This window comes from Sceloporus occidentalis, unplaced genomic scaffold (genome assembly GCF_023333645.1).
Source record: "Sceloporus occidentalis isolate IW3139 unplaced genomic scaffold, rSceOcc1.0.p SCAF_2, whole genome shotgun sequence".
Classification (NCBI taxonomy): Eukaryota; Metazoa; Chordata; class Lepidosauria; order Squamata; family Phrynosomatidae; genus Sceloporus; species Sceloporus occidentalis.
In genome coordinates this window covers 55,851,858-55,878,858 of record NW_028316982.1, presented here as the reverse complement: position 1 = coordinate 55,878,858, position 27,001 = coordinate 55,851,858, and the positions used below count along the sequence as shown (strand labels likewise).

General features: G+C 38.8%; 1 protein-coding gene across 1 annotated transcript in view; it reads right to left on the bottom strand.

The window, feature by feature from the left end:
* LOC149318355 (phosphatidylinositol 3,4,5-trisphosphate 5-phosphatase 1-like) overlaps positions 1–27,001 on the bottom strand; it is a 77,148-nt gene that overhangs the window by 26,011 nt on the left and 24,136 nt on the right. Inside the window, exons 5-14 of the mRNA XM_089508321.1 lie at positions 25,760–25,900; positions 25,152–25,239; positions 22,355–22,423; positions 20,954–21,025; positions 20,548–20,671; positions 14,111–14,217; positions 10,429–10,531; positions 9,483–9,679; positions 8,267–8,384; positions 5,207–5,303 (exon numbers count right to left, since the gene is read on the bottom strand). Coding sequence (XP_089364447.1) covers positions 5,207–5,303; positions 8,267–8,384; positions 9,483–9,679; positions 10,429–10,531; positions 14,111–14,217; positions 20,548–20,671; positions 20,954–21,025; positions 22,355–22,423; positions 25,152–25,239; positions 25,760–25,900 — 1,116 coding nt within the window. The remainder of the gene's footprint in view (positions 1–5,206; positions 5,304–8,266; positions 8,385–9,482; positions 9,680–10,428; positions 10,532–14,110; positions 14,218–20,547; positions 20,672–20,953; positions 21,026–22,354; positions 22,424–25,151; positions 25,240–25,759; positions 25,901–27,001) is intronic.

Sequence of the window (27,001 nt, the reverse complement as noted above, 5' to 3'; positions counted from 1 at the left end):
TAAGATGCCAGAAGCTGCACCAAAGCTGCGCTCCAGTCTTTAGGATTAGAGCATGGCTTTGGCGCGGCTTCCAGCCCCTTAGGATGCATGCATCATTTAAACAGCACGCTTCCAAAGTGACCCAAAGTAGCTTTATTTTGGCCTGTCTGTTCAGGCCCGAATTTTCAGTTCCTTCCCCTGAAATATAGCCTACAGCCTCATCCAAGTACAAAACAGGGCTGACCCTGCATAGCTTCCAAGATCAGATGGGATCTGATATCTTTAAGGTTTTTAGACACAGTGTTATCATATCAAAGTACATACAAATGTTTATCTGTTCTCCAAGCTACTCCATCACAAAAAGAAAATTAAGAAAATTGGTTTTTCTCCAGTTTCCCAGCACATATATTCCAGAATCACCACCTTGAACAAGCCACCTTGCCTGCACCACTAAAATGAGAATGCTGGGGGACAGAAGGGAGACCCTGCAGTATGTGTTGCCATGGGAATTAGAAAATGCTGCAGGAAACTGAAATTGGGGCAGGGAAAGAAAGAAAAATAATGTGCTTAAACACAGCTCTTGATTCTTTTGCTTTATATAGGCATGTTTATATAGTTTCTATTTCTGAAGTACCCAGAACAAAAAGAGCTATGAATCTAACAAGCAACTATAAGCAACAAGACAAGCAAGAACAAACAGTTAAAAGCCCTCTGCGATCATTCTCTTATAAGACTGTTCCCTTATGAACCACAAGCACAACACCGCCAAACACACAAACCAATTATCTGCTATTCTTCTTTCCTTTTCTATGAAGGGATTTTATAATTACAGTTCCAAATGTCTGAATTATCTAGCTACATTGTGTGTTTGTGTGTTTATGGTTGCGGGTGGTGTGGCTATATGGCAGCTCTTGTGCAGTAACTTTCTCTCCCTAGGAAAATAAAATATGAAAATATGTTTTAAAGTACTGGCCAGAATCAGAGAGTGCTGTTTACATCACTGGCAGACTGCAACTTCAGAACCTTAATTCAACAGAGCCAAGATGAATCATCGGCACTTCTTTGCACACCCAGTGCAAGGTCACAGCCAGCTGGGATTTGAACCCTGGTCATCCAGTGTCTTAGTCCGATGCTCATACCATTACACCACACTGGTTCCTTTACTAAACTATCAGTTCCAGGATTCCACAGGATGGAAACATGGCATTATTGTGATGTAATTGTGCAGTGTGAACGGGCCCAAGGTAGCTGGATGTACTGTAGTTAACAGTCTCTAAGCCTCAAATGTATTTCATGCTGAACTAAACAGTTTAAGGTACTTCCTAAGAATCTGTGTCCATTACTAGCAGAGTCAAAGAACACCAGTAAATCTCTAAATTTCTAAAATATTAACCGTGTTTGTGAAGATGTGAGCACTCTTTGCTTGTAAAAAGCTCATATCCTCCATCTTGTGATATGCAATTTTATTGATTATATTGTAATCTGCATGTTTTTATGCTGTGATCCCACCTCGATCCGCAGGGAGAGGCGGGAAAATATAAATAAAAATTGTATTATTATTATTATTATTATTATTATTATTATTATTATTCATATCTGCCCTTTAGGGGATGTCACAAGCATATGAATTCGAGGCACTTGAGATGCAAATGTTCTGTTATAATGAGTATATTCAAGCTTGGCAGAACCTTTCTTCCCTTAATCTGCAAGCTCTTTATCTTTTCCTTTTGCCTGCCTTCCTGCCTGCTCTCCCTACCACTAAATAGAAAAATAAGAGGCAGAAACGGGGGCTCTAAGGACACTTCTGAAGTGTCACCAAAAGGAGAGAGATCTTCACTCCCATCATTCTTGAGGCAGAAGCATGAGCCCAGAACTTCAGATGGCCTGTTTATCTTTTCCTGGCCACAAGATATTTGGGTCAAAAAGTACATAGATGTGGATGCTTTGGGCATGTGCAAGCCTGCTGCAGTCAGGGATGCCCAAATTCAGTATTTTAGGACCTACCTTTCATGTGTTTTGCTGAGATTTGGAGAGGGAAAATTCTGGTCTAACTTTAGCAAAAGAAAACATGGAGGAAGAAAGGCACCAGATTTTCTTCTCCTCCTGTACTTTTCCTCTCTAAAGAGTTTATCACACAGGCGAATCCCATGCAGAAACTGGATTTAAACTGAAAAAAACCTTCAAAAACGGGTAGTTTTTTAGATCACATTTGGGGTTGATCTGAACAGAAAGTAGACTCCCCCCCCCCCCCCCGCAAAAGTGAGTTGTTTTTCAGACAACATTAGTGTTAATCAGAATTAATGCAACATTAACCTGAATGGAAACGAGACAAAACCCACTCTTTTTATTTTTGGAAAATCCAGAAAGTAAAAAGGGGCGGATTTTGCCTATTTTCTGTTTGGGTTAATGTCACATTAACCCCTTCGTGTGTGAAAAACAACCCACTTTTGTGGGGTTTTTTGTTTTGTTTTGTTTTTTAAATCCTATTTCTGCACAGGATTTTGCAATTTGCCCCCATGTGATAAACTCCAGAGTTTTTCTCCATCCCCGATTCCCCATACAGAAAGAAAGTAGAGAACCGAGAAACCGTTTCATAAAATTCTTATGAAAATATGACAGTGTGACAACATTTCGGATACCCCTCCATAATGGACATTTGGATGCCCCATCTCAAAAAAGGGTACTGCAGGGCTGGAAATGGGGCAGAAAAAATCAAGAAATATGCCCAGGGATTTGGATCATCTTCTATATGAGGAAACACTGAAGAATGTGAACTTTTGGTTCAGAAAAAAAAAGGTGACCAGGAGATATTATGGAGGTTTATTATAAAATTAGAAATGATGTGGAGAAAATGAATAGGGACATATTCTTCTCGCTCTTATCATACTAAAATTCAGGGACATCTGGTCAAATTAACTGCCAGTTGATTTGAGAGAGAATTTTTTAAAAAGTACTTCTTCATGTAGCGTGCAATTTATGAACTTTACTATCACAAATGTACTGATGGACACCAGCTGGGAACTCATCTAGACAGGGTCATTTTGAACAATTTGTGCTGCATTGTTCTGTGACATTTAATATAATCTCTTCTCATTTTTCCTTCCAAATGCTGCCTCCTGACTGTTTTTTAATTGCAGCAGTGTGGTTCGTAAAAGCAGGTCATTTCAGTTCATGTGTGGGTGTCTACTGGTGATTTGGGCTGGGATATTGGTGTAGGGGTGTCATATCCCCTCACTCCTCCTGAATTTCCCTTCTATTTTCAGTGGTTTTTCCAGACATATTTTTCATCTTCTTAAAAGTCGCTGTTTTATTTTTCTAAATTCTCCACAACATTAGCACTAAGATGAAAGCTGAAATTCTTTTTCCAAATAGTGCAGTAATCCTTTGGTTTACAGGACCATGTCAAGTTGCCCATTCCTACTCACACGATGACCATGGAGTTCCCCTTGGAATCCAAGGGCTCATCTTCTTTTAAAAAAATAAATAAATGTCTTGCACTTCACTAAAAGGTAGGAGTCATTTTGGTTAATCAGTGGTCACGTGGGCTGGCATATTCTTCAAAAGGGGAAAGGGCATATACCCTACACACAGTACCATAAGTCTCTAAACTAAGAAATAGCATCAGAGCAGCCATTTATTTATTATGGACATTTAAAATTACTTCGGATTGTCCTTTTGGTGACTTGCTAAATTTTCCAGTTATTGTATAATATATAAATACCATAGGGTATAAATACCATATATAAATAAATAAATCTTTTTTGTATGCACTAGTCATACCACAGTAAACATATGCTATTCTTGGTTCATAGGTGTACAGCAGTATTATTCAGTAACTGCCAGAGTCTTCCCCATGCCTCTTTTTAATTTCCTTTCTTTAACCCTCTTCAGAATAGCATTAAGTGACATTTGCTCCCTCCTTTCCATTTCAATATTTCAACTATATTCACTAGGACTAATCTAGAGAGGTTTAAAAGAAAAGAAGAGGAAAAAGCAAAGCAACACAATGCAAAGCAATGCAACACCACACAGTGCTAAGCACAGGCCAGAATATTTACTATAAATGAACCCAAATGTTCACTGCCTTTATGAACTGCAATATTTGAAATGCACCTGGAAGATATTAGTTTTTAAATGCCAAGTTTTTTTAACAGAAATAAAAAAGTGGGGGGACTGAGTTGAAAAAATATACAATTAGCAGAATGTCATTTAGATCTTTGGGGAGGAAGTACTACATACTTCAGAGAAACTCACCGCTAGATCAGCACATTTGGTCTGTCTGGATGAGCCCTTAAGCTGCAATCCTGTAATTCTTCACATGGGAGTTTATCAGACAAGGGAAATTGGAAGTATAATCCAATGGCAATCCAAAAGCAATCATGGGGTTTCACGTTATTGCGTGATAGACAACCACACACAATTTCGGGAAGTCAGTTCGAACACAATCATGGGGGTTCATGTTATTGCGTGATAGACTATCACATGCAAATTCGGGCAAGGGCATGCTATTTTTGGGCGATGGGAAGCCAGTTCGAACATAATTCGCATTCATGTAAATTAGCTAAACTAGCGAATTCATGTGAATGTGTTATGGCCCCACTTTCTTTTCATTTGAATTTAAGAGAAATTCCTCCCGTTTGATAAACTCCTAAGATTCTTCTTGAAGATAGCAACTAGTAATTTCAACTAGTAATTTCACAGCAGTTTTCATTCTGTTGTGAGAAAGTCTTTGAACACCACAGTATTTGCAACTCAGGATTTATTCTGTGCAAAATTCAGACATGGTTGTTTTTGTGCAGAAAACAGCATTTTCTTTGTGGAAAACAGGAAAGAATATTTGAAAATATTAAAAAATGGTATGAAAATATTTGAAAATATGAAAAAACGACTGGAAACTATGTATTTTGATTGTTGAGAAACCCTGATAAGAATGCTAAGCTAATGAAAATCTTTGCCATCTGGAATTTAATTCTGCCCAAAATTCACTGAAATCCAGAGGCTTCTCTTCCCTTATAATCTTAAATAATGGCTGAAGGATTTAACTACAGGGATGTAACATGTGTGTTTGTGTGTATAAAAGTCAGTTCCCTGCTTCTACATGTCCCTTTTACTATTCAAATAGGATTCCACCCCACATTTCATTTAACTATTTGTGATGACAGGAATGTCTGCATCAGCAACAACAGCTTTCTTTCCAGTAGCTTTCAGAAAGATATTATAAATTTACCTCTGTTTCTTTTCACTTCCTGAAGTCAAATGGCTGTTCACAAAGCCAAAAGAGGTTCCATTAAACATGAAGGACACCCCAACAGCACCTTTGTTGCCTGAGAGGGAAAAATAAAAGCAGAGACATAAAGAAATCAGTCTGCCCCTAACTAGAACTAATTGAGCAAAATGTTTCTTAAATGAGGCAGAAGATGTGGAGCAGAGGGAATTTCAGATTCAAAGCCTGAATGCTATTGATATCTCCAGCCAAAACAGACCCATTAAATCAATGAGATCTGTATGTTGACTCACCATACAGCAATTGATTCAGTAGGTCTACTCTAGTTGAGACCATGGATTGGATTCAGGCAAACATATATAATGCAGAACTCAAGTGATGATTTCCTTCAAAAAGCTTAGAAACATGAAAGCTGAATTTCCCTGTATGAATCAACTAACTTCTGTCTATTCACACAGAGGTTTTCAGGCAAATGAAAAATATCATCCAGTGCTATTGTTTTAATGGTCAACCAGTGTTTCCCCAGTTTTAATCCTTTTAGTAAAATTGTAATGGTAATAAAAGGATTTATGTACTTGCAAATGCACCTGACATTCCTGGATGCCTGCCACTCCTACATCCTATTTACAAGTAGAACCGTATAAGTCCTTCTAACTTAATGACAATTTTACTGACAAGGATAGTTTTTGGAAACACTGGCATAACCAATTATGTCTAACGTTGTTGTTGTTGTTGTTGTTGTTGTTGTTGTTGTTTATATCCTGCCCTTTCCCCTGAAACTGGGACTCAGAGTGGCTTACAAGTTTAAATACTGTACAATTAAAAACATAGAAATATGTTACATTAAAACAGAATTAAATTATTACAACATTAAAACAGATTGCATAAAAATAAAATATAGTTAAAAAGATAAAGGTGTTTAAAATACTTTAAAAGAATACAACATCCAGCCCGATTTTAAAAAACCTTCTGCTTTAATTATGAATAAGTTAAGTATTGCATGCATATATACATTCTCACAATATGCTCTAGGATTCACCCACAAATGCTAAATATGATATTACTACAATATAATATATTGCTTAATTTACTAATATATTTCCCAAGGAATTAATCCACATAGCACCAAAAATTTCACTAACAAGAGTGACAAGAAAGCAGTTACTTTGAAGAGAGAGCAGCTTTGAAGAAAGAAGTATTTTAAGATAAGTCATTTTTAGCATCTGCTTTCCCCTTGTTTAAATATACCACCTTTGCTTCCTCAAAGGTTTGATGTAATAATCAAACAAAATATTTCATGATACTTCATTAATAATAATAATAATAATAATAATAAAATTTATTTGTATCCCGCCCCTCTGAGAACAATCGGGGCGGCTAACAAAGTTAAAAATACAAAACATATAAAATCCCTGGTACCCTCCCCTCCTTAAAAAAGTATTAAATCCAATGCAATATTTAAAAAACAGAACAAAAAACAACAACAAACAAACAAACATACAAGTTAAAAACTGACCAGAAGGTCAACAACATCATACCAACAAGCAACCAGTGGGAGCAGCAGTATCTTTCCCAGACGTTTTTCTAAGACCGGGTTCTCTGTTCTGGGAAGGCCTGCCGGAAGAGATCCGTCTTAACAGTCTTTTTAAAGCTGTCTAAGGATGTAAGTAGATGGATCTCATCCGGCAGGCTGTTCCACAGTTCAGTGTGCAAAACCCACAGCAGACAACTAAAAATGCTCAGTTTTTGAAAAGCCTCACTCCAAGCCACAAAATGAAGCAGTGTTAAAAGATGTTCAAAAGAGGCTTGGCTGCACTGATATTAGGCCAGATTAATTAAGGAACAGCAGAAATATGCAGGTACATTGTGGTTACAAGAGTTGATGCTTAATACATTTGTTGATAGGAAAGGAAGAACCTGTCATATCTGACAGATTTGGCACATTCTCTCAATATCCAATGTTACATTTGTTCTAGACCGTTTTCACATCAATTTGCAGTTTTTCTTCCTAGGTGCCCCTATTTGTATACATTTTCTAGTGCATTTCTTCACATTTGTGCTTTTTAATACACACTTTTCTTGATGTATGCATAATGTAAGCAATTGCTCCATATATATTTATGTTTATTTCTCTTTCTCTCGATAGTACACACACACAGTTTACTTTTCTCTCTGATTAATTTTCAGATTTGTGAAATGCACTGCAGATAATATAACTATTTCTGTTAAATGTGTAGGTTGGGAAAATATGAATTAAATGTGTGTGTCTGTGTGTATGTTCCTTCAATTTGCCTGTTGACATATGGTGACCCCATGAACTTCATAAGGTTTTCTGAGGCAAGGAATACTCAGAGGTGGATTTGCCAGATCCTTTCTCTGAAATACAGCCTACAGCACCTGGTATTCATTGGCAGTCTCCCATGCAAGGACTAACCGGGTCTGATTCTGCTTAACTTCCAATGTCAGATAGCATCTGGTGCCATTATGGTAGGTTCTCATTAAATACAATATAATTTTAATTAAGTCTGTGTACTTTATGCTGTAGAGGTTGTTAGCGGTGTTATCATATGCTTATAATACAGCACTGTACAGGTATTCATACTTATATTTGTGCTCATATTTGTCAAAAGAGCAGACCACACATTAAATAAATGGATTCTGGTGATAATTTAATAGCATTGAAAGAGTGGATCCAGAAAGAAATCTGTCAAAAATTGCAGGATGCCTGTATATAAAAATACACAACATTATCCTGTTGAAAGAGTCCAATTTAAATACGGTAGCTTATTAGTCCAATATACAACAATATTATTCAGTTGACATCCCTCCTTCCATTCTAATTTGGATTGAGACTAGAAATATTTCTCCCTCTTTATTATATTATCATTTATACTATCATTTGTTGTGCTCGCAATTTTGTAAAACTTACAAATACATTAAAATTGGGTATAAAAGGAAATTCTGTAGCTGCAAAGCAGAAAGAATATATGCCTATTTGCAGGTTTGTCATTGCAGGAGACTGTGATGGGGCCTTCTCTTAAGTATGCTTCACCCGAACCTTACCCAATCTGTTTGCAATTCCAGTCTTCACATTGTCAATACAGAGGTGGCTTATGCGGTTCTCATGTTCTGGCTTGGCCAAGACAACAATTCTGATGTTCCAAAGAGTGTGAATTGCTATCTAATAAGAAAAACAGGAACGAAATCAGCTGTCGCCAACTTTGATTGGGCAGAGCTATGACATAGCCTTGTCCTTTTTTAGACTGTAACTCTCAGAACCCCAAAGACATCATGAGTACTGGCTGTGCTGCTGGGGAATCCTGGGAACTGAAGTCCAAGAAAGCAACTTTTATAAGCTCTGGCTGATAAAATTATTTCTCTTATGACAAACAGAAAGAAGTATATGGTAAATCCATTACAAGCAGCATACTGCTGGTTAAAAGGTTTTCACTTCAGAAACATGTTGCTCATGTTAGATATCTATTGAGATTAGCATATAGAAATAAGTTATTGACTAAAGGCTGTGTGTTTGATACCCACCTTGCTTTTCTACAGCAACTAGCGCTATATTTATATTCTTGTGAAGGATAATAGTTACAATAACACAGTGGATACAAACAAAGTGTTTGTATACCGTTTGTTTTACAGAAACTGCATTTTACTTCATAATAGAGTGAGCGACATGAGCAACCTTAATTGTTACTTGCTCATTATTGATAAGGAGCAGTACAAGAAATATGTACACTGTGTCTGGTGTGTATTATATTTGTCTTCAGAAATAAGATCTAATTTTTTTTAAAAAAATAACTCAAGTATGTTTACATATGCAGTTAAAAGATTGTACATTGCTGTTTGTACAGATCTCTCAGAGTACAGTCTATTGTCCCTATTAAAACATCATTGGACAAAGTGTGGCCCTACAGCTACATCTGGACTCCAAGATGTTTGTGTAGCCCTCAACACTTCCAGAATGCCTAGACCAACTTTTTCTTTCTGGCCAAAACAGAGGGTGAATTGCCACTCCTGGAAGCCTCCAAGTGCAACAATTTGCTTCTTAAGTAGACTGCAAGGCTTCTCTGTAGCATTTAACATTTTAAGAAATGATTTTTGAAACCCAGATATGGGCTTACGGGCATTTTGATTTTCTTCTTTTCTTATTTGGTTGAACATGCAGCCTCCAAAGGGTCCTGGGGCATGAAAGTGGCCCCCAGATCTCCTACAGTTGCTCACTCAAGTATAGTATAAAGCATGATGTGACAGTAGGAAAAGAAATCCTTACCACCTTGAAGCTGATACTAGTAATCTTGTGCAAAGACTGTCTTAGAATTTCTTGCCATTCTCTCTCTCCCAGGGAGTCCTCCTGCGTGCCAATCACATAGATGTCATGAGGAATATAGTCAGCGGTGTCATCCCGGGTCTTCCCTTGACCCTTTGAAAGAAACCAGGAACTGATCTTCTTCGGTGGAGGAGCATCACCTGGATTGGCAAATCCAAAAGCAACACCAACATAGGAAACTGTAAGAGTACTGGCCTCTCTGACTCAATACTGTCTTACAATGATTGGTAATGGGTTTCCAGAGTAACATAAAGCGACTCCCAGTTCTAAATGGAGCTAATGGGGAATAAAAATGAGACATTCTAGATGCAAACCATCGAGCTATCCCCTCAGCCTCCAGGTCTTGAAGCAGGGATGAGAAGAGTTACTTCTTTGGACTATAATGCCCAGACTACCTCCACTGCAGCCACCTTGCAATGAAAGTAGCTGTCAAATCCATTAATAGTTAATTTACATTGAATCATAGCTTGCGAGTGACTTCTTGGACTACAGTTCCATGGACACCGGGATTGTAGAAGTAATGGTCCAAAAAGGTAAATTTGATATTTATTTATTTATTTATTTATTTCACTTCTATGCCAACCCAAGGTGGCTTACAAGACAAAACATTAATAAAACATCATAATAAAAATTTAAAAACAATTAAAATTATCTAGCCAAAATAGTATAAAATCAATAAAAACACACAAAGCTAAAAACATCACTAAAACACACACACCATATAAAACCACCCTGCCCTGATTATATGTTAAAAAGATAAACATATAGTGTGCATGAAAGTCAGACCCAAAAATATGTTTGTTCCCACATTTTTTTCTCTTTCAACATAGGGAAATCAAATCTGAATTTTCAAAAAAGCAATCAGTATATATATAAATCAGATTTATACCCATGTTCCAGGTGCCAATGAAGATGGTAATCATGTCAGGCTCTGGATGTTCAGAATGTTTATTCTTCATTTGTTGGAGAAGTTGGCAGAAGCCTTCTCTCTTCTGAAAATTGCAGAGCAAAAGAAGAAGGAATAGGATCAACAAGATAATGCTATCATTCAAGGAGTCACTTCAACAATTAAATGAAAATTGGAGAAATTTTTTCTCACATGACAGGACTAGATGTGGTATGTAGGTATTTTGCAAGAATAAGTAGATAAAACCATATTCTTGGGGTTTTTTTTTCCAAAATGGAAAAAAAATCAAACAAGAACAGGTATGGCAGTACAACTTCTATTTATGGGTAAGCACATGGGCATGTAATGTACTGTAAATTACAATATTCTTAGTTATAAATCCAAAACAAATTGAAGAAATAATCCAGATTGAGACCACTTTAACTGCCCTGGCTCAGTGCTAGGGAATTCTAGGAATTGTAGCTTATTGTGGCACCAGAGCTCTCTGACAGAGAAGGCTAAATGTCCCACAAAACTACAGTTCTTAGATTTCCCTAGCATTGAGCGAGGGCAGTTAAAGCGGTCTCAAACTAGATTATTTCTGCAGTGTGTTTTGGAGTATAGATAAGCACTTTGTTACAGTGCTTAGGAGATGTAATAATAGTGCTTAGGAGCTGTAATAATAATAATAATAATAATAATAATAATAATAATAGTTTTTAATTATATTTCCTGCCTCTCCCTGCAGATCGAGGCAGGAGTACAACAGTAAATTTAAAATTACAGTTCAGTAAAAATTACAATTTATATAAAATAAAGTCCATAAAAACACAACAATAAATCAAGCCTATAAAATATCCATATCAACATCTAATTTCTTAATGAAGTGTCTTTTTATAATTGTTATAGCAGATCAGGAGGATAGGCTCGCCAGAAGAGATCCGTCTTCAGTGCCTTCTTGAAGGCATCTAAGGTGATAATAAGACGTTTCTCCTCTGGCAAGCCATTCCACAATTTGGGAGCCATAGCAGTAAATGCTCTGTGGGAAGTTGATTTTAGTCTAGTCTTTGGGTAATCCAATACATTCTTCCCAGTTGTTCTGAGAATACAGGGTGGATTGTGTAGGGAGAAGCGTTCCCTCAAGTAACTCGTGCCAAAGCCATATAGGGCTTTAAAGGTAAAAACCAACACTTTGTACTGCGCCCGGAAGCTAATCAGCAGCCAGTGAAGAGATTTTAGTACAGGAGTTATATGGTCTGACTTAGGTGTTCCGGTGACCAGTCTGGCTGCCGCATTTTGCACCAGCTGAAGTTTCCAAACTTGGTACAAAGGTAGCCCCATGTAGAGTGCATTACAGAAATCAAGACGAGAGATCACCAGTGCAAGTACCACTGCTTCAAGGTCCTTTCAGTCCAGGTAGGGACGCAGTTGGTGTATCAACCGAAGTTGATAACAGGCACTTCTGGTCATCGCATCTACCTGAGATGATAACTGTAGGGACGGATTCAGAAGTACCCCCAAACTGCGAACTTCGTCCTTTAGGGGAAGTGTGACCCCGTCCAGGACTGGATGGCAAATTTCCCTGTCTGGACTTGGGGTGCCTATCACGAGTACCTCTGTTTCTCTGGATTCAACTTGAGTTTGTTTTCCCTCATCCAGCCCATTACCGAGTTAAGACAGGCGTCCAGAGGAGAGATGCCATTCTTAGTCACTGCATCAGTTAGAGACATAGAGAAGTAAATTTGGGTGTCATCAGCATATTGATAGCACTGCGCCCCATGTCTCCGGATGATCTCTCCCAGCGGTTTTATGTAAATGTTAAACAGCATGGGGGACAGGATGGCACCCTGAGGGATGCCAGATGTCAGCTCTCTTTTAGAAGAGCAAGTGTCCCCAGCTTCACCAACTGGAATCTGCCCAAGAGGTAGGAATTGAGTCACTGGAGCGCAGTGCCCCCAATACCTAACTCCCTCTGGCGTTCCAGAAGGATACCACGGTCTATGGTATCGAAAGCCACTGAGATATCCAAGCGCACCAACAAGGTCACACTTCCCCTGTCGGTGCCCAAATGGAGATCATCGACTAAGGCGACCATGGCTGTCTCAACTCTGTATCCTGTCCTAAAGCCAGTTTGAAATGGGTCCAGATAATCAGCTTCATCCAAAACAGCTTGGAGTTGGAGAGCAACTGCCCTCTCGATCACTTTGCCCAAGAATGGTAAAAGGGAGACTGGTCTGTAATTGTTTCTTATCAGGGGTCTAAGGAGTGTTTTTTAAATGGTGGTTTAACTATCACTTGTTTCAATTCTGATGGAAATATTACCTCCTTAAAGGATGTGTTAATTATGAAATGTAACAAAGTTTTTATTACATCCCTCCTCTGAACGGTCAACCACGATCCGCAAGGATCAAGAGAGCACGTTGTCCTTTTTACACTTCCAAGAAGTTTGTCCACATCATCAGTATGTACACAAATTATTTTCCAATCTTGTTTGTACAGAGCAGATGACTATCCTAAATATCATTTTGTTTGATTAGAACATAGAAAAGATGAAGATGATTTCATTTTTATTTCACAATGCAAATTCAAAGGAAGAGATTTGCTCTGGACAAGGCAGGAAAGAGAAACTGTTAGGAAAAGCTAGGGATGCCAAAGTATACTATCACTTTGACATCACATTACTTTCCTGCAGGTCTCTGGGAAATGACGAGTATAACACACCTTGTGTGTATTCTTCCCAGTGTTGCCCATTTCCAGGGAATTCCCCGGAATCCAGGGATTTAATTAATTTCTTTCCGGGGATTTTGACTGAATAATAATAATAAATATTGGGGAATTCTGGGGATTTTGGATTTTGTTAAAACATTCCAGGGAATATCTTCGAGGCTTGTTGGCAACACTGATTCTTCCCCTCTCCAACCTGGTAAAAATCATTTAGTTTCATTTTCCCTTTTGCAAAAGGATGCTCGCATTCTTCTGCTTCTTCAACCAACATATGGTGTATGTTTAACAAGATTTGGAGTGTAACCAAATCAAATGCCTAGGCAAATGGGACAATCACTTATGGGATACAATGAGATAATTCAATGACAACTGCACACTTGGTATTATTAAGGCTTACTTAGCATGCTTCCACAGTAGCACTTTTTTCTGGAACCGACACCATTTTTCCTCTTTCTTTCTTTCTTTCTTTCTTTCTTTCTTTCTTTCTCTCTTTTTTTTCATAGAGCAGACACCTAACATCAATGGCCATGACTGTAATCTTGAATTTTCTGAGCAACCCCAGATCTAATTTGTAGTATTTTAGGGGGCAGAGGTGGAGAGGTTATAAAATGCACTGGTAACAGTAACTCATCCAGCACAGAGTGATAACTATTAAAACATTTCAGGACTCCTCTGTTTTCAAAATAGACATTTCCTTTCTCTCACTTCACAAATTTATTCTTGTTGAATTGGGCCGGCAAAGTAGAGACAAAGATTCAAATTTGCCCCTAGAATACTTCTCTAATTTTTCCAATGTTCTTCCAGGGTGATGTGGAGGGGAAGGGTTTAATTACTAATTTCCTCTCACCATATTTGATTTCGTGTAATGGTAAAATTGTACCACAAATAGTGACGCCCCAGCTGAACTGTACTGTATTGGAATGAACTGTAAAGTGTGTAGAAGCACCCATATTGAGTTTACCTTAGAATCAGCAAATACATATTCTTTTCTCTGTGTTTTCTCTTTTTCTGTCTCTAATATGATCACCAACTTGTTAGGAAACTTCTGAGACTTGATGAGCTGTAGAACTAAGTAAAAGCAATTGGTTTTAGGCTGCAGACATTTAGAAGCTGAAAGAACTAGTTAGTGCTGACAAACATTTGTGTAGTTGGAACCTAGTAAAAGTTATGAAGGTTGTAGTTTGCTTTGCTACAGCAAAACTGTAAACATTCAGCAATGTTATTACAACATCGAGGTCCACTCCTGGACTAAATAGCCCTCTGTATTTTCTTGGATCCTTTTTTACTTTCCAAATAAAATAGAATAAAATAAACTAAGGCCTGGGACAGACCGCCCCAAAAGGATGGCCTGCCAGCGGCCTAATTCCCTCCAAAGGGACGCTGCAGCTGCCAAACCATGCAGCATCCCTCCAGAGTAAAAAGAATCCAGAAAAAACAGGTTCTTTTTGAGCCACTAGGCGGATGTCATGAGTGTGCCAATGGCACACTCGTGATGTAAGCAACGTGCAGCTACGTGTATATGTTGTGTGTCGCTTACGTTAAAATGGCACCAACTGCATGGTCCCTAACCCTAGAATTGGTGGTGGCACGGCGCTTTGGGACTGCCTCTCCCACGTGTAAGAGTCATTATGATCAATTTTTGCACTTTCTGGTATTTTGCATATTTGTCTTTTAAAAAGATATCCATCAAGTAGCATATTGCTAGCACCACTCTGCAAGTCTAAATAATTATGTTAGTCAAAACTGCTCAGACTATGGAGATTATTGCATTACTTTTAAAGCACCCTATCCCAGATGGGATAAAGGCGCATTTAATTTTAAAACCGGGTGTTCTTGCACTCACCAGTGGCCAGGTGAATGCAACCCATTTGCAGTCCAGATGCCAGCCATGCTTATTTAGGGCTTTTCAAAAATGGCAAAATCTCATTTTTGAGAAGCCTCTGGATAAGCGCAGCTGGGATCCAGGCTGCATACCGGTTGCATTCGTCCTGCCGCCGACGAGTGCAATAACACCTAGTTTTGGAATTAAATGTGCCTTTATCCCATCAGGGATAAGGCACTTTAAAAGCAATGCTATAATCTCCTATATGTCTGCACCAAAGGAGCAGCAATTGGAAAATGCTTCAGGTTCTACCCTTTCTACAGTGAGAAGGTAGCTAATAAAACATTTGAACCTAGATTTTCCTATCTCTATGAGAACGAATTTACTGATGCTATGTGCACAGTGTATGCTAAGGCTCTGTGACTAATTCAGCTGAATCGCAAAGTAATTGAGACTAATTTGGATTAAGATCAGATCAGATCAAACTGAATCAGGTCTTAATCACTTCATAACAATTTGGGGGATCTGAACAGTTAGCCCCTTACAATTATAGTAATTTGATATCACTTTAACTGCCATGGCTCCTTTCTACAGAATCCTGGGATTTGTAGTTTGATGAGGTGCTAGAGGTCTCTGGCAGAGAATTCTAAATACTTCATGAAACAAATCCCAAGATTCCATAGGATGAAGTCACATGTCCTCCAATATTTCCCAGATGAAAACCAGGACATGTGTGGCTAAGCAACATCAAAGTGTGGTCAGAAGGGTGTGGCGAGGCAAAGAACACACAAAACTACTATTTTAAATGAAGAAATTTTGGAATGTATATACCAAATTTAAGAAAACCTGAAAAAAAATCTCAAATCAATAAATGCAATACTCTGTCTCTGTGTGTGCACACACACATACGCACATATATGGGCACATGTATGTATAGCATGATTAACAATCAATACAATGTTATATAATACATTATTGTAAAATCAAAAGGCTTCAACCTTGCTCAAAATTACAGTTTTCTCTCAGAACCATGCTCACTCCATGAACTCTGTGTTCACACCCATACCCTCTGCCAAATGTACATTATAAATCAGATTAAATTCTAGTCTTATCTTCTCAGGCTAACCTACTTCACATCAAATGCATGTGAGGAAGTAGACTTAAGTCTACGAAAGCTCATGCTGCCAACTTCTTTCTTTCAGTTAGTCTCAAAGGTGCTACAAGATCTCTCTACATACTACTTCAGAGGGTTGTTATTAGGAAGAAAATGGGTTGGTGAGTGGGTTGGTGGGGGCGGGGGAAAATAAAGTACAATGTTTTTAGCTCCAGGAGATAAGTGTAATGAAATTAGTTAAGAAAGACGTAGTTAGAAAAACACACATATGCACAAAGATCATTAAAGGGCAGGTGAAGAAATGAAAGCCAGTAACACTAAATCTTCAAATGCAAAATTTATGCAAATCCTCAAAACAAACAACAAGTAGAAATAAAGGGAGGTTAAAAATATTTTAATATCAGAAACATGTTTCTGCAATAGTGATCCTTGTTTTAGGGAAGTTAGAGGTGGAGGAGGAAGTCTAAAATCTATTTAAGGGGAGAGATCTGTGTGTCTATGTGACACATAGAGAAAGCACTTTGCGCAGTTCTGGGGACGGTACAATTCAAAGGAGATATCTTCAAGCAGAGCTCCACTTCCTCTGCTTTTTAAAAGGTGCATTTATTCTTTTTCCAGCTGTTTGTGATCACAAAGCTCAGACTTTCAATTCCAGAGCTCTGAACTGGCTGGAGTAGAAGCAGCTTTCTCTTGTTCAGTTCCCTACTGTAAAGGGCAAGAATTTGTTCCCTCCTCTCTGTAATGCAGACTGCTTCCTGGTGAATTTATTGGGAACAACTCATTTTGTAGTAATTAAAGCAAACAAGCCAGGATGGAGTGGGAAATTGGCAGGAGGAGAAAGAAAGCAGGATATTTTAAAGCCAGTTGGGAAACCAGAATTGAGGAGGAATAAATTCAGCCATCCCACTTGAACTAGGACAGTTGCAGGTTATTCAATCTACTCACGGTAGAGATGGCTTGCGTATTGTGTATAATCTAAAAATGAGTAAGAGTTAATGCCTGCAAATTAGTGTAAGCATGATGGAACAAGAACAGCCCCATGGCCAATCTCTGTGTAGAGCTACCCAAAATAATTCTATCTTTCCTTTTTAAAAGGACAATTTATACTTCTGTTCCTAAACTGTTTGACAAGAAGATGAAAGACAGGTTGGTACTGAAAATAAACTTCTCCATGTAGATTACAATGATGAAAAAGGGTGAGAGGAAATTTCATTCAATAATATGAGTCTTAACCGAACTGAATTCCACCATAGGTAAAGCATGCTGTGCCTTTATTTATTGCTTTAATTCATTTTATTATAAGCCACCCTTTAAATCTAGCACCGAACTGGAACTGTAGCACTCTTCCCTAAGAAAAACATTATCAAAATGGAGAACAACAATACAAAATTCGCTCCTCAGACAGAAGGGGATGCACAGGAAATGGAAGCAGCTTTAAAGGTAACCAGAAAAGAAATACTGCCACCATTATATCATAAATGGGAGTGTAAAACAACATATAGGAATGAGAACAGAATGAAAAGAATCTGTTTTGATCCTAAGTGTGCTTGTAATGGAGCACATGAGGCTGAATAAATAAACATTTAATTCAGACAAAATAGAGGTGCTCCTGATCAGTTATAAAGCAGATGAGAGAACTGGATTATAATCCCTCTGAAGACACAGGTCTGCAGTATGAGCATGCTCTGGGTCTCAGTCCTGTGAGCCTGGAAGTTCAGATCTTGGAAATGCAGCAATAGCAATAGCAGTTTCATTTATATACCGCTTCATACAATCTAAGCAGTCTCTAAGCTTAGTTTTTTGTGGGTTTTTTGGGCTATGTGGCCATGTTCTAGAAGAGTTTATTCTTGAAGTTCGCCAGCATCTGTGGCTGGCATCTTCAGAGATGCCAACCACAGATGCTGGCGAAACGTCGGGAATAAACTCTTCTAGAACATGGTCACATAGCCCAAAAAACCCACCAAAAACTATGGATGCCAGCCATGAAAGCCTTTGACTTCATAACTGTAAGCTAATTGCCCCCAACAAGCTGGATACTCATTTTAGCAACCTTGGAAGGATGCAAGCCTGAGTCCTAGGCTGGTTTTGAACTTGCAACCTTATGTTTGTGAGTGAGTGGCTGTAGTACAGGCATTTAACCACTGCGCCACCAGGGCTCCTGGTCAAGAGTGCATTTGCACAGTAAAGTCTAGTGTTGGGCCCAATCCAATGGTGTCCCTAGGTTTGGTGTCACCTGGTGAGTTCACATGGGGAGGCGGGACATCCAGGGGGGGACATTTGGCACACTTCTGGGCACACAGGAGCATGCCTGCGTGGCCAGACATGCCCCTGTGTAACCCTAGGGAGCAGTCACTCTGCCCTGGAGAGGGCATGACAGCATGTATGTAGCCCCGGAGAGGGTCGGAGAGAAGCCGTGCAGCTCTGGAAATGGCTGGGAACTGACCGGGTGTTGCCCCCCCTCTTCTGGGGTGTCACCCCGCTTCTGGGGTATCATCCAGTGCAGTCTGCACACACACACACACAGTGATGCTACTGGCCCAATCCCTGAGACATCAGACCTGGTGACAGTGACCCATGTGTTAATTACATCTCATCTGAATAACCATAATAGCATCTATGTGGGACCTCTGATGAATATTCAGAAACTTGCTGGTTCTAAGAGCTGCAGCCAGACTGTTCACAGGGGCTGGCTATAGGGAGCACACAACTCCCTTGTTACAACAGTCCCACTGGCTTCTGGTCCATTTCTAGGCAAAATACAAAAGGGCTTCTGATGACTTATAAAGCCCTATATGTTCAGGTCCATGTTATTTGAAGGACCATATGTTAATATTATGCCAGTGTTTGGGGATGATGGCATTTCTGTCTTCAGATGTCTTCCTGCTAAAACTTACGGTTTTTTCTGGAATAAAGTTTTACTGTTTGCATGTTCACTGAACTCCTGGGAGATTTTTGAGCTGTACTTTTATTTAAACCCCAAGTCATTATTCAAGCAACCCTCATTGGCTCCGTTACATGAAGCAAACATAACTGCAGACTGTTTTGAACCACATCATTTCTTTTTAATGAGGTTCAAAATGTTTCTTGCCCTCTTTTCTGTCCTCATTCTCTGATGATGATGAAGCAGCAACTGGAAGTAGAACCTTAAAGATTCTCTTTAATTTAGATCCTCAGTACTGCAAGATGATGTTTATATACGTATCACCAACACCTTTAATATGATTACTGAAGAAATTTGATTTGGTGTGGGAAAACATAAAATAAAGGCTTAGGTCTCTGCTACCTGGGCAAATGTTTATAGTAGAATCATGAGGTTGAGACAGTGGCGTCACCAGGGTTGGTGTCACCTGTTACAATAACTCAGGGTGTCATTACTCCCATTGACCTTCTCCCATACCACATCATACAGAATTCTTAGTAAAAAAAATTGTACATAAATTATAATTCCCATATATCACTGAATATAATGGCAATAGTTGTGACATAAAGAACTAGCAAAATTAAAATTACACATTTAGTATTATACACACAGTCTAAACGTATTTACATGTCCATAGTTTCATGTGGTCGGAGTGAAAATTTGGTAAGATATGATTTTTTAAAAAAAATTAAAAAGGATATTATATATATATATATATATATATATATATATATATATATTTTAAATTTTATTTTAAATTTTATTTATTTTTTAAAGTTGGGCCTCTTCTTTCTCCTCCTACAGAGAATCATACCATCTCTTCCACTGAGCTCCAGCATTTTAAAGGGATGCAGGCAAACTCCACAACCTGTTTCTGCCAAAAGGCAGATGTTAGGGGAGCAGAAGTGTCACCCCCCCCCTTTAGGTTGTTACTTGATGTGGCCCACACTCCCCTAGTGACACCTCTAGCCTCAGACATGAGATTGCAATTCCAAAAGTGTTAATCTATGCTCACTGCTATACATGAAGACTACATCTGTTTTATGTATTATATATGCATATATTATGAAGCTGCAATTATTAATGGCTTCCAGGTGTGTGTACACGCTGCAAAAGGGACAGATGAGTGATATTTATGATGACAATAGCAGCTACATTTCTATACCACTTCATACTGAACTAAGCAGTTTCTAAGCAATTTACAACGTGTGAGCTAATTGCCCCCAACAAGCTGGGTACTCATTTTAGTGACCTAGGAAGGATGCCAGACTGAGTTGACCATGGAGCCCCTGGCTGAAATCGAACTCACAACCTTGTGGCTGTGAGTGAGCGGCTGCAATACTGGCATTTAACCACTGCGCCACTAGGGCTCCTTACACTATACACCTTTTTCTTATTCACCTGCTTTGTTTGAAATAGCCCTGAAAAAAATGGTACTCATAATGTTTGACCCCTCTAATCTCTGAAACATCAGAAAAAAATATTCCGTGAATGCCAATGGGACCAGTAGTCCACCCATTATTAACGAGTCTTACGTCTTACTTTTTTTGTGGGTAAAGAACTTGTCTTCCGGGCCATCCTTAGCTTTCTTGATAATGAGTTTTCCCATCTCAACATCAACTTTAAGATGTATTTTGGGAGAAATCCCAAGAAAGTCTGCTTTCACCTATGAAAAAAGGAAGTGTTGTCAGTATTTTTCCCTTGTATATTATATAACTCTCAGAGTCATAACACTTCATAACTGCAAGCAAAAATGTATATTTAAGGTATTTTTGCTATCCTCATCTACTACATTCAGGAACTTTGGTTAGCTGAATATGGATTCTTGTATTTATTACTTTAGAGCACTGTTCCTGGGAAATGCAAATATGGTGCCATTCTGATATTAACGGTGCTTTTGTATAACCTGATCAATGCTTAGTAAACATCTAAAAGGAATCAAAGTCACCTCGAAGGTTACAGGAGGGATAAGTGAACGCCGATGTGTTGAATCAGGTCCTTCAATCAACATTTTTTTCACCTGTAAAATGCAAGCACATGCATTTCACATTTGGGAATAGTAAACTTCAGCTAGAGGAAATATTCACAATTTACATCATCCTTATTGTAATCAGTAGACCACTGAGGTTGAACAAAGGACCTTATCGCACTCACAATTTTCAACGTTTTGGGGATGGAAGGAGGACGCTCGTGTGCACGCATGTCCTGCAAAAAACGGAGTTTATCGCACACGAAGACGTCCTCCAAGAGGCCCCGTTCCACCCCCCGGCGCGCACCCGTTAGCGTCCAGGCCTGATGGGCGTGATTTTTGCCTGACGGATTACCTTCCGTCGGCAAAAAATGGCACCCGTCAGGACTGGACGCTAATGGGTGCGCACCAGGGGGCGGAATGGGGCCTCTTGGAGGACGTCTTCGTGTGCGATAAACTCCGTTTTTTGCAGGACGTGCGTGCACACGAGCGTCCTCCTTCCGTCCCCAAAATGTTGAAAATTGTGAGTGCGATAAGGTCCAAAGTCACTTATTTAGCTACAGAAAATCTGTCAGAAAAAATGCAATGGAAAAAAACCCTGGACAATTTTTAAATTCAACTTTAGTTTGTCACTGCTTTTCACGTGTAATAGAGTAGCAAGGGTATCCTCACCTAACATGGGGTTCATTTGTAAGGGTATGTTGCTGTAATGTAGGGGGGCCATTTGAAACCTTCTGTGGGTGAATCTGTAGAAATAATACAGTTTGACACCTCTTTAAGAGCTCTAGCTCCATCCTATGGAATCCTGGGATTTGTAGTTTAACAAGCCCCACAAAACTACAAATTGTGGGGCTAGTGCCTCAGAAAACTACAAACCCCAAGATTCTGTAAGATGGAGCTATGGCAGTTAAAGTGGCATCAAACCACATTATTTCTAGTGTAGCTGCACCCTGTATCTGTAGTTTACTACTGTATAGAAAAATGAATTTGTCATGTGGGAATGCTACAATTTCTTAAAAACGTAATGTGGCTCTGTAACAGAAAGGATTCCTAAAAATCTAGCTAGCTCTGAGAGTATAAGCTTAGGAATCTGTGAATTTTTAGGAAAGGAGCCTAGACATAAAGGCACATTGTAAGAGAGTTCACTTCTTGACTAGCACAAGAAAGGAGAAATAGCACTTTTCAGTAAGGTTAACAGCACATGTTTCAAAATTCCCCTCCCACCCATCTTACTGCCATTTTTATCTCCCTCAATAATACTAGGATGAAGAAAATTCTTTACAAAAAAAAAAACAACAACCAAAAAACCATGGAAGGTGTGAGAGCAATGCCAAGCAAAGATAAAGAGAGAACAACATAGATATATAAACATCATGGTACCTTGTCTTCAATGGAAGTGAGCACACTTGTCAACTGGATAAGTTTTTTACGGTTGGCTTCATAAGATGGCTAGCAAGAACAGGATTTTTAAAAGTGTAAGTTCCAACAGAATAACCTTTTCCACACAACAGCAGCTTATATTACATGCCTATATGCCACAAAGATAGTCAGCAATCACATACTTCCTATTATCACAGCTAGCTCTCTGCAATCTGAAAAGCTACAGGCCGTAATTTAACTGACCTTGCTGAAGAGTTAAATTGAAAAGACCACATTTCAAACCTAGTGCACTAGTGAGAGGAGGATGGAAAGATGGTTTTCAAATTAAGGGTCTAGGAAATGAGCCATGCAGAGAAAATTGTGACATTTATAGAGTCAGGCAGGACTTTGCCATGGCTTCAGGCAGAATAACCTCAGGTACCTGATTTATGGAGATACATAGAAAGATTTCCCAGTGGAATACATACAGAGGTGAAGATATGGACCTATGAAGTTCCTATGTATTGTTTTCATGTCAGATCAAAGGCCTGGCTAACTATCATTGCCTGTCTTGACAGGCAGCAGCTCTCCAGGGTTTCAAACATAGGGCATTTAAAGTTGCCTGAAATTAAACTTACGACTTCTGCATACAAAGCATGTGCTCTGAGTTATGGCCCTTCTCAGTGACATAAGCTCCACATCAGAGAATGAACCAAAATGAAGATAGGACCACAGCAGAACAACAATGCTGAAAGTTTTAAGATAGGAACATTGGTCCGTCTTGGGGGGGGGAACCCCTCCACTACCCCTAGAACCCCTTTCTTTTTTCTTTAGAACCCCCCCATGCCTTCTAAGGGGCATTTCAGGTTCCCAAACCTGTTTTTAAAAGAAATTTGGAAGTTACTTAAATGGCAAAATTGTTTTTTGCATGCAATATTGATTATTTACTTATTTATTAAAATATTTATATGATGCCCTATATCTGAAAATCTCAGGGTGGCTTATGATAAAATCAGATAAAAGCAATAAATATTAATAATAGTTTTAAAAGATTAAAATTCTATAAAATAGTTTTATCAATGAAGTCCAAATAATTTAAAACTAGTTAAAATAATTTTAAATCCTGCATAAAATCAGTTAAACCCAAAAGCTTTAATAAAATACTAACTTTCAACTTGGCATCAAAATGATCCCAATGTTGGTGCTAGTTAAGTCTCCAGGGGAAGGGAATTCCACAGTTGGGGGTCCCATAATTGGGGTACCACAATTGATGCTCTCCCATGTCCTCCCACAGCATATTTCTCCTGCTGGTGGAACACAGAGGAGTCTCTCCCAATAGATCTCAGTTCTCAGGCAGGCATATATAGTGAGAGGTGCTCCATCAAGTATTGAGGTCCCAAGCCATTTAAGGCTTTATATATTATTTGAAGATGCCAGGACTGAACCTAGAATATCCTCCGTGCAAAACTATGCACTGCCACCCATCAACAGTCCATCCTTTTAAGGGAGGCGTGTGTGGGATTCATATGGTCTTCAACACCCTTCCCATTAAAAAGAATGAGTTAAAAGGCCCTTTACATACTCTAGGAAATCCACACTCCTAGGAAATGTTTGATTAATGTTTGCACCTCCTACAAAAGTAATATCACATTTGGAGGTGAAGATGTCTATTTTATGGTTTTTGAACCACAAATTGAACCACATACAATACTACCAGTGAACAAACTGAACTTTAAAAAATAAGCTTTTAACTCAGTGCATAACATCTAAATCTGAATTGAGCAATTAAGAGTCTAATTTATTTTTAAAAAGAGTGATGACTCATGGCTCGTCACTCAAAGACACAAGCCCCTATTTGTCTCATCCCCTGAAATTTTTATCTTGTACGCCTTGGGGGTGCAGGTACCTCAGGTTGGGAACCCCTGCTCTAGGGGCATGTGGGAAGGAAGTTGCAATGTTTTTGGCTCTTGACCTGTTTTAGACACATGGGACCATTTTTCAAAACCACACATGGTACCAATCACTTCCTGTTTTGAAACCAGTCAAGGGTGGGGGAAGATACTGCGATATTCTCTCCATTGTCCAGAAGATGTGAGAGGCCTTCTTCAACTAAAAAAAGTAGGGTTGTTGGGTGTTTGCTGCTCCCTGAGTCTGCAAGGAGCCATGCTTAGTGCCTGGTTTTGTGGTTGTTGTCCACCCAAATGGGTGATAAGAAATAATAATAATAATAATAATAATAACAACAACAACAACAACAACAACAATTTATTTTTATCCCATCTCTCCAACAGGATCGAGGAGGCTTACAACTGGAGTAAAATACAACAATACAAAATAAACCCATTATCCCTGCCTCCAAACGACAACATTATAATTCTTACAAACAATAATAAAATATCATCTAAGTTATTAAAACAATCAATCAGCGACAGAGAGATGGGCATCCTGGGGTATTCCATATGATAGTCCATATCAGTGGGTGATCAAATGAGTTACTCAGGGAAGGCCTGCTGGAAAAGATCCATCTTGACAGCCTTTTTAAAGCTGTGAAGATTGGTAATGTATCAGAAAGTATATACTGAGATATGTAATAAAAAAAACTCCCAAAACTCTGGAGTCTTAATGCACTTTACTAATAAGCTGAGGGAAAAGAGGAAGCAAGTGGAAGTGGTAACAAGCCAAACACCATATGCTCCAAACAGAGAAGATGAGAAACAAGCTGGAAATGACATGGATGCGAATGAAATAAATGAACTCCATTGGGCATCTCTGAACAATTTTGACTTGTCCCCACATTGCCAACACTAGTAAATCATACCTGAGAGTGTTGATGCATGCCAGAGGGCAGTTGCTGGTCAAACACCATTTGTATGGACTCCAGTGTAGGAAGAATCCGGGATACTTCACTGAAATGCAAACACATGAATATAAGAATATAAGAGTTCTGTGGTCATGAGAACCTGTCTGTGTAATGCTGGGTGGACTAGCTCTTGCTAACGAGCCCAAAGAAATCAATCTGGAATTATATCATGTTTTTCTACTTGGCTGGCTGCAGAGGTTAGTTAGAAATACAAATGTAGAGCTAGACTCGATGTTAAGTAGGTAAAGAGTTCTGAAAATGTAGGTTTCCCACATTTGGCCTATGGAGATGACATTTCAGGATTGCTAACAGCAGAGAGTTTGGGCTGATAGTTTCCATGAGGGTATATAAGTAAAAAGCTGTATCTCTGTAATAGCTGGTGCCTATTAGCCCAGAACTAAATAGAGCTTTTATTCTCTTTTGTGACAGTATTCCACCAAAAGGAATAGGCTGGCAGGTATATACAGATAAACAATATTCAAAGCCTTATGCAAATCCAGAAATATATACTGAATTCTCAAATTAACCCCATTTTGAAATGTGCCTTTAAACTATTTGGTGTTTACCTGAAAAGGCCTTTGCAGAGTCCCGTGAGCAGTTTCTTTAGCTGGGGTAGATTACAAGACCCTTGCTGTGCTGTTTCAAGATCACTAGACATATGAACCCTCAGATAATCCTGAATGAGTTTGATGTGCTCTTCTGAAATACTGTGAAAGAAAACAACATTTTGGAAGACCAGGCAATATTCTTATGAACCTAATCTGATGTAAATCTCCTGATGAACAGGAACTGCTGAGGTGTTGAATATATCATGTTTGGCATGTTTTCTAGCAGAGAATAAAAATTAGCAAGTTTTAAATTTTGATATTTTTTTCTAAGGAAAGGAGATATTTTGGTAACAACACATGCTTGTCTCCATCACTCTTGTAATAACGTGAAGCATCTATATCAGAGAAAATTTAAACCATGAGCCAAATCCCTCTTGGCAGAGACGTAGCCAAGGGGGGGGGGATCCATGGGGTCCAGACCCCCCTTTCCATTAGATACAATGAATGGTGCATGCTGCCACGCCGCCATACCCAAGCCCCATTATAATGGTGGCACTTAGACTGGACCCCCCCTTCCCAAAATCCTGGCTATGTCCCTACTCTTGGGGTCCAGATCCATCTTCTGGAATTCCCTAAATAGCCATATTCTTTCCCTCTATAATACTATTGTTAAACATCCCAACTTTGGGGGTTTTCACCCAATTCTAAAACAATGAAAAATTTCCTTTAAGGCTTAATTACTAGCAGTGAAAATTTCAAGTGAAAATATGCTGATTTTTCTCTCTCAGCCCCTGGCCCTCAAACCTCAAACAAACAAACAAACAAACAAACAAACAAATTTGGCTTTCAGATAAAAGAGGCCCCCCACCCTTGGTCCATTTATAATGCATCAAAAATATTTCATGTGCATTCATTTTCTAATACATTACTACTCCAATATTGCAGAAAGGTGGGCAGGAACCTACAAAGGCTCATTCAGGGTCACCTAGCAAGTTCATGATGGAGTTAAGTCATGGTTTGTAACTCATAGTTTGTAAGTGAGTCACAGCTTTAGTCTATGCACATTTACGGAGAAGTAAATTCTAGTGAGTTTGGTGGGACATCCTCTCCAAATACATAAGATTATAGATTTTTTAGCGATGTGGTTATGCCAATTCTCTTTCATCTTGTTCTTGCTCATTAGTGTGTTATGCACTAGTAACTTCTAAAAGAGGTGGAAGGAAGGCCTCCTTCCTGTCTGCAAACCATAGAAAACCAAAC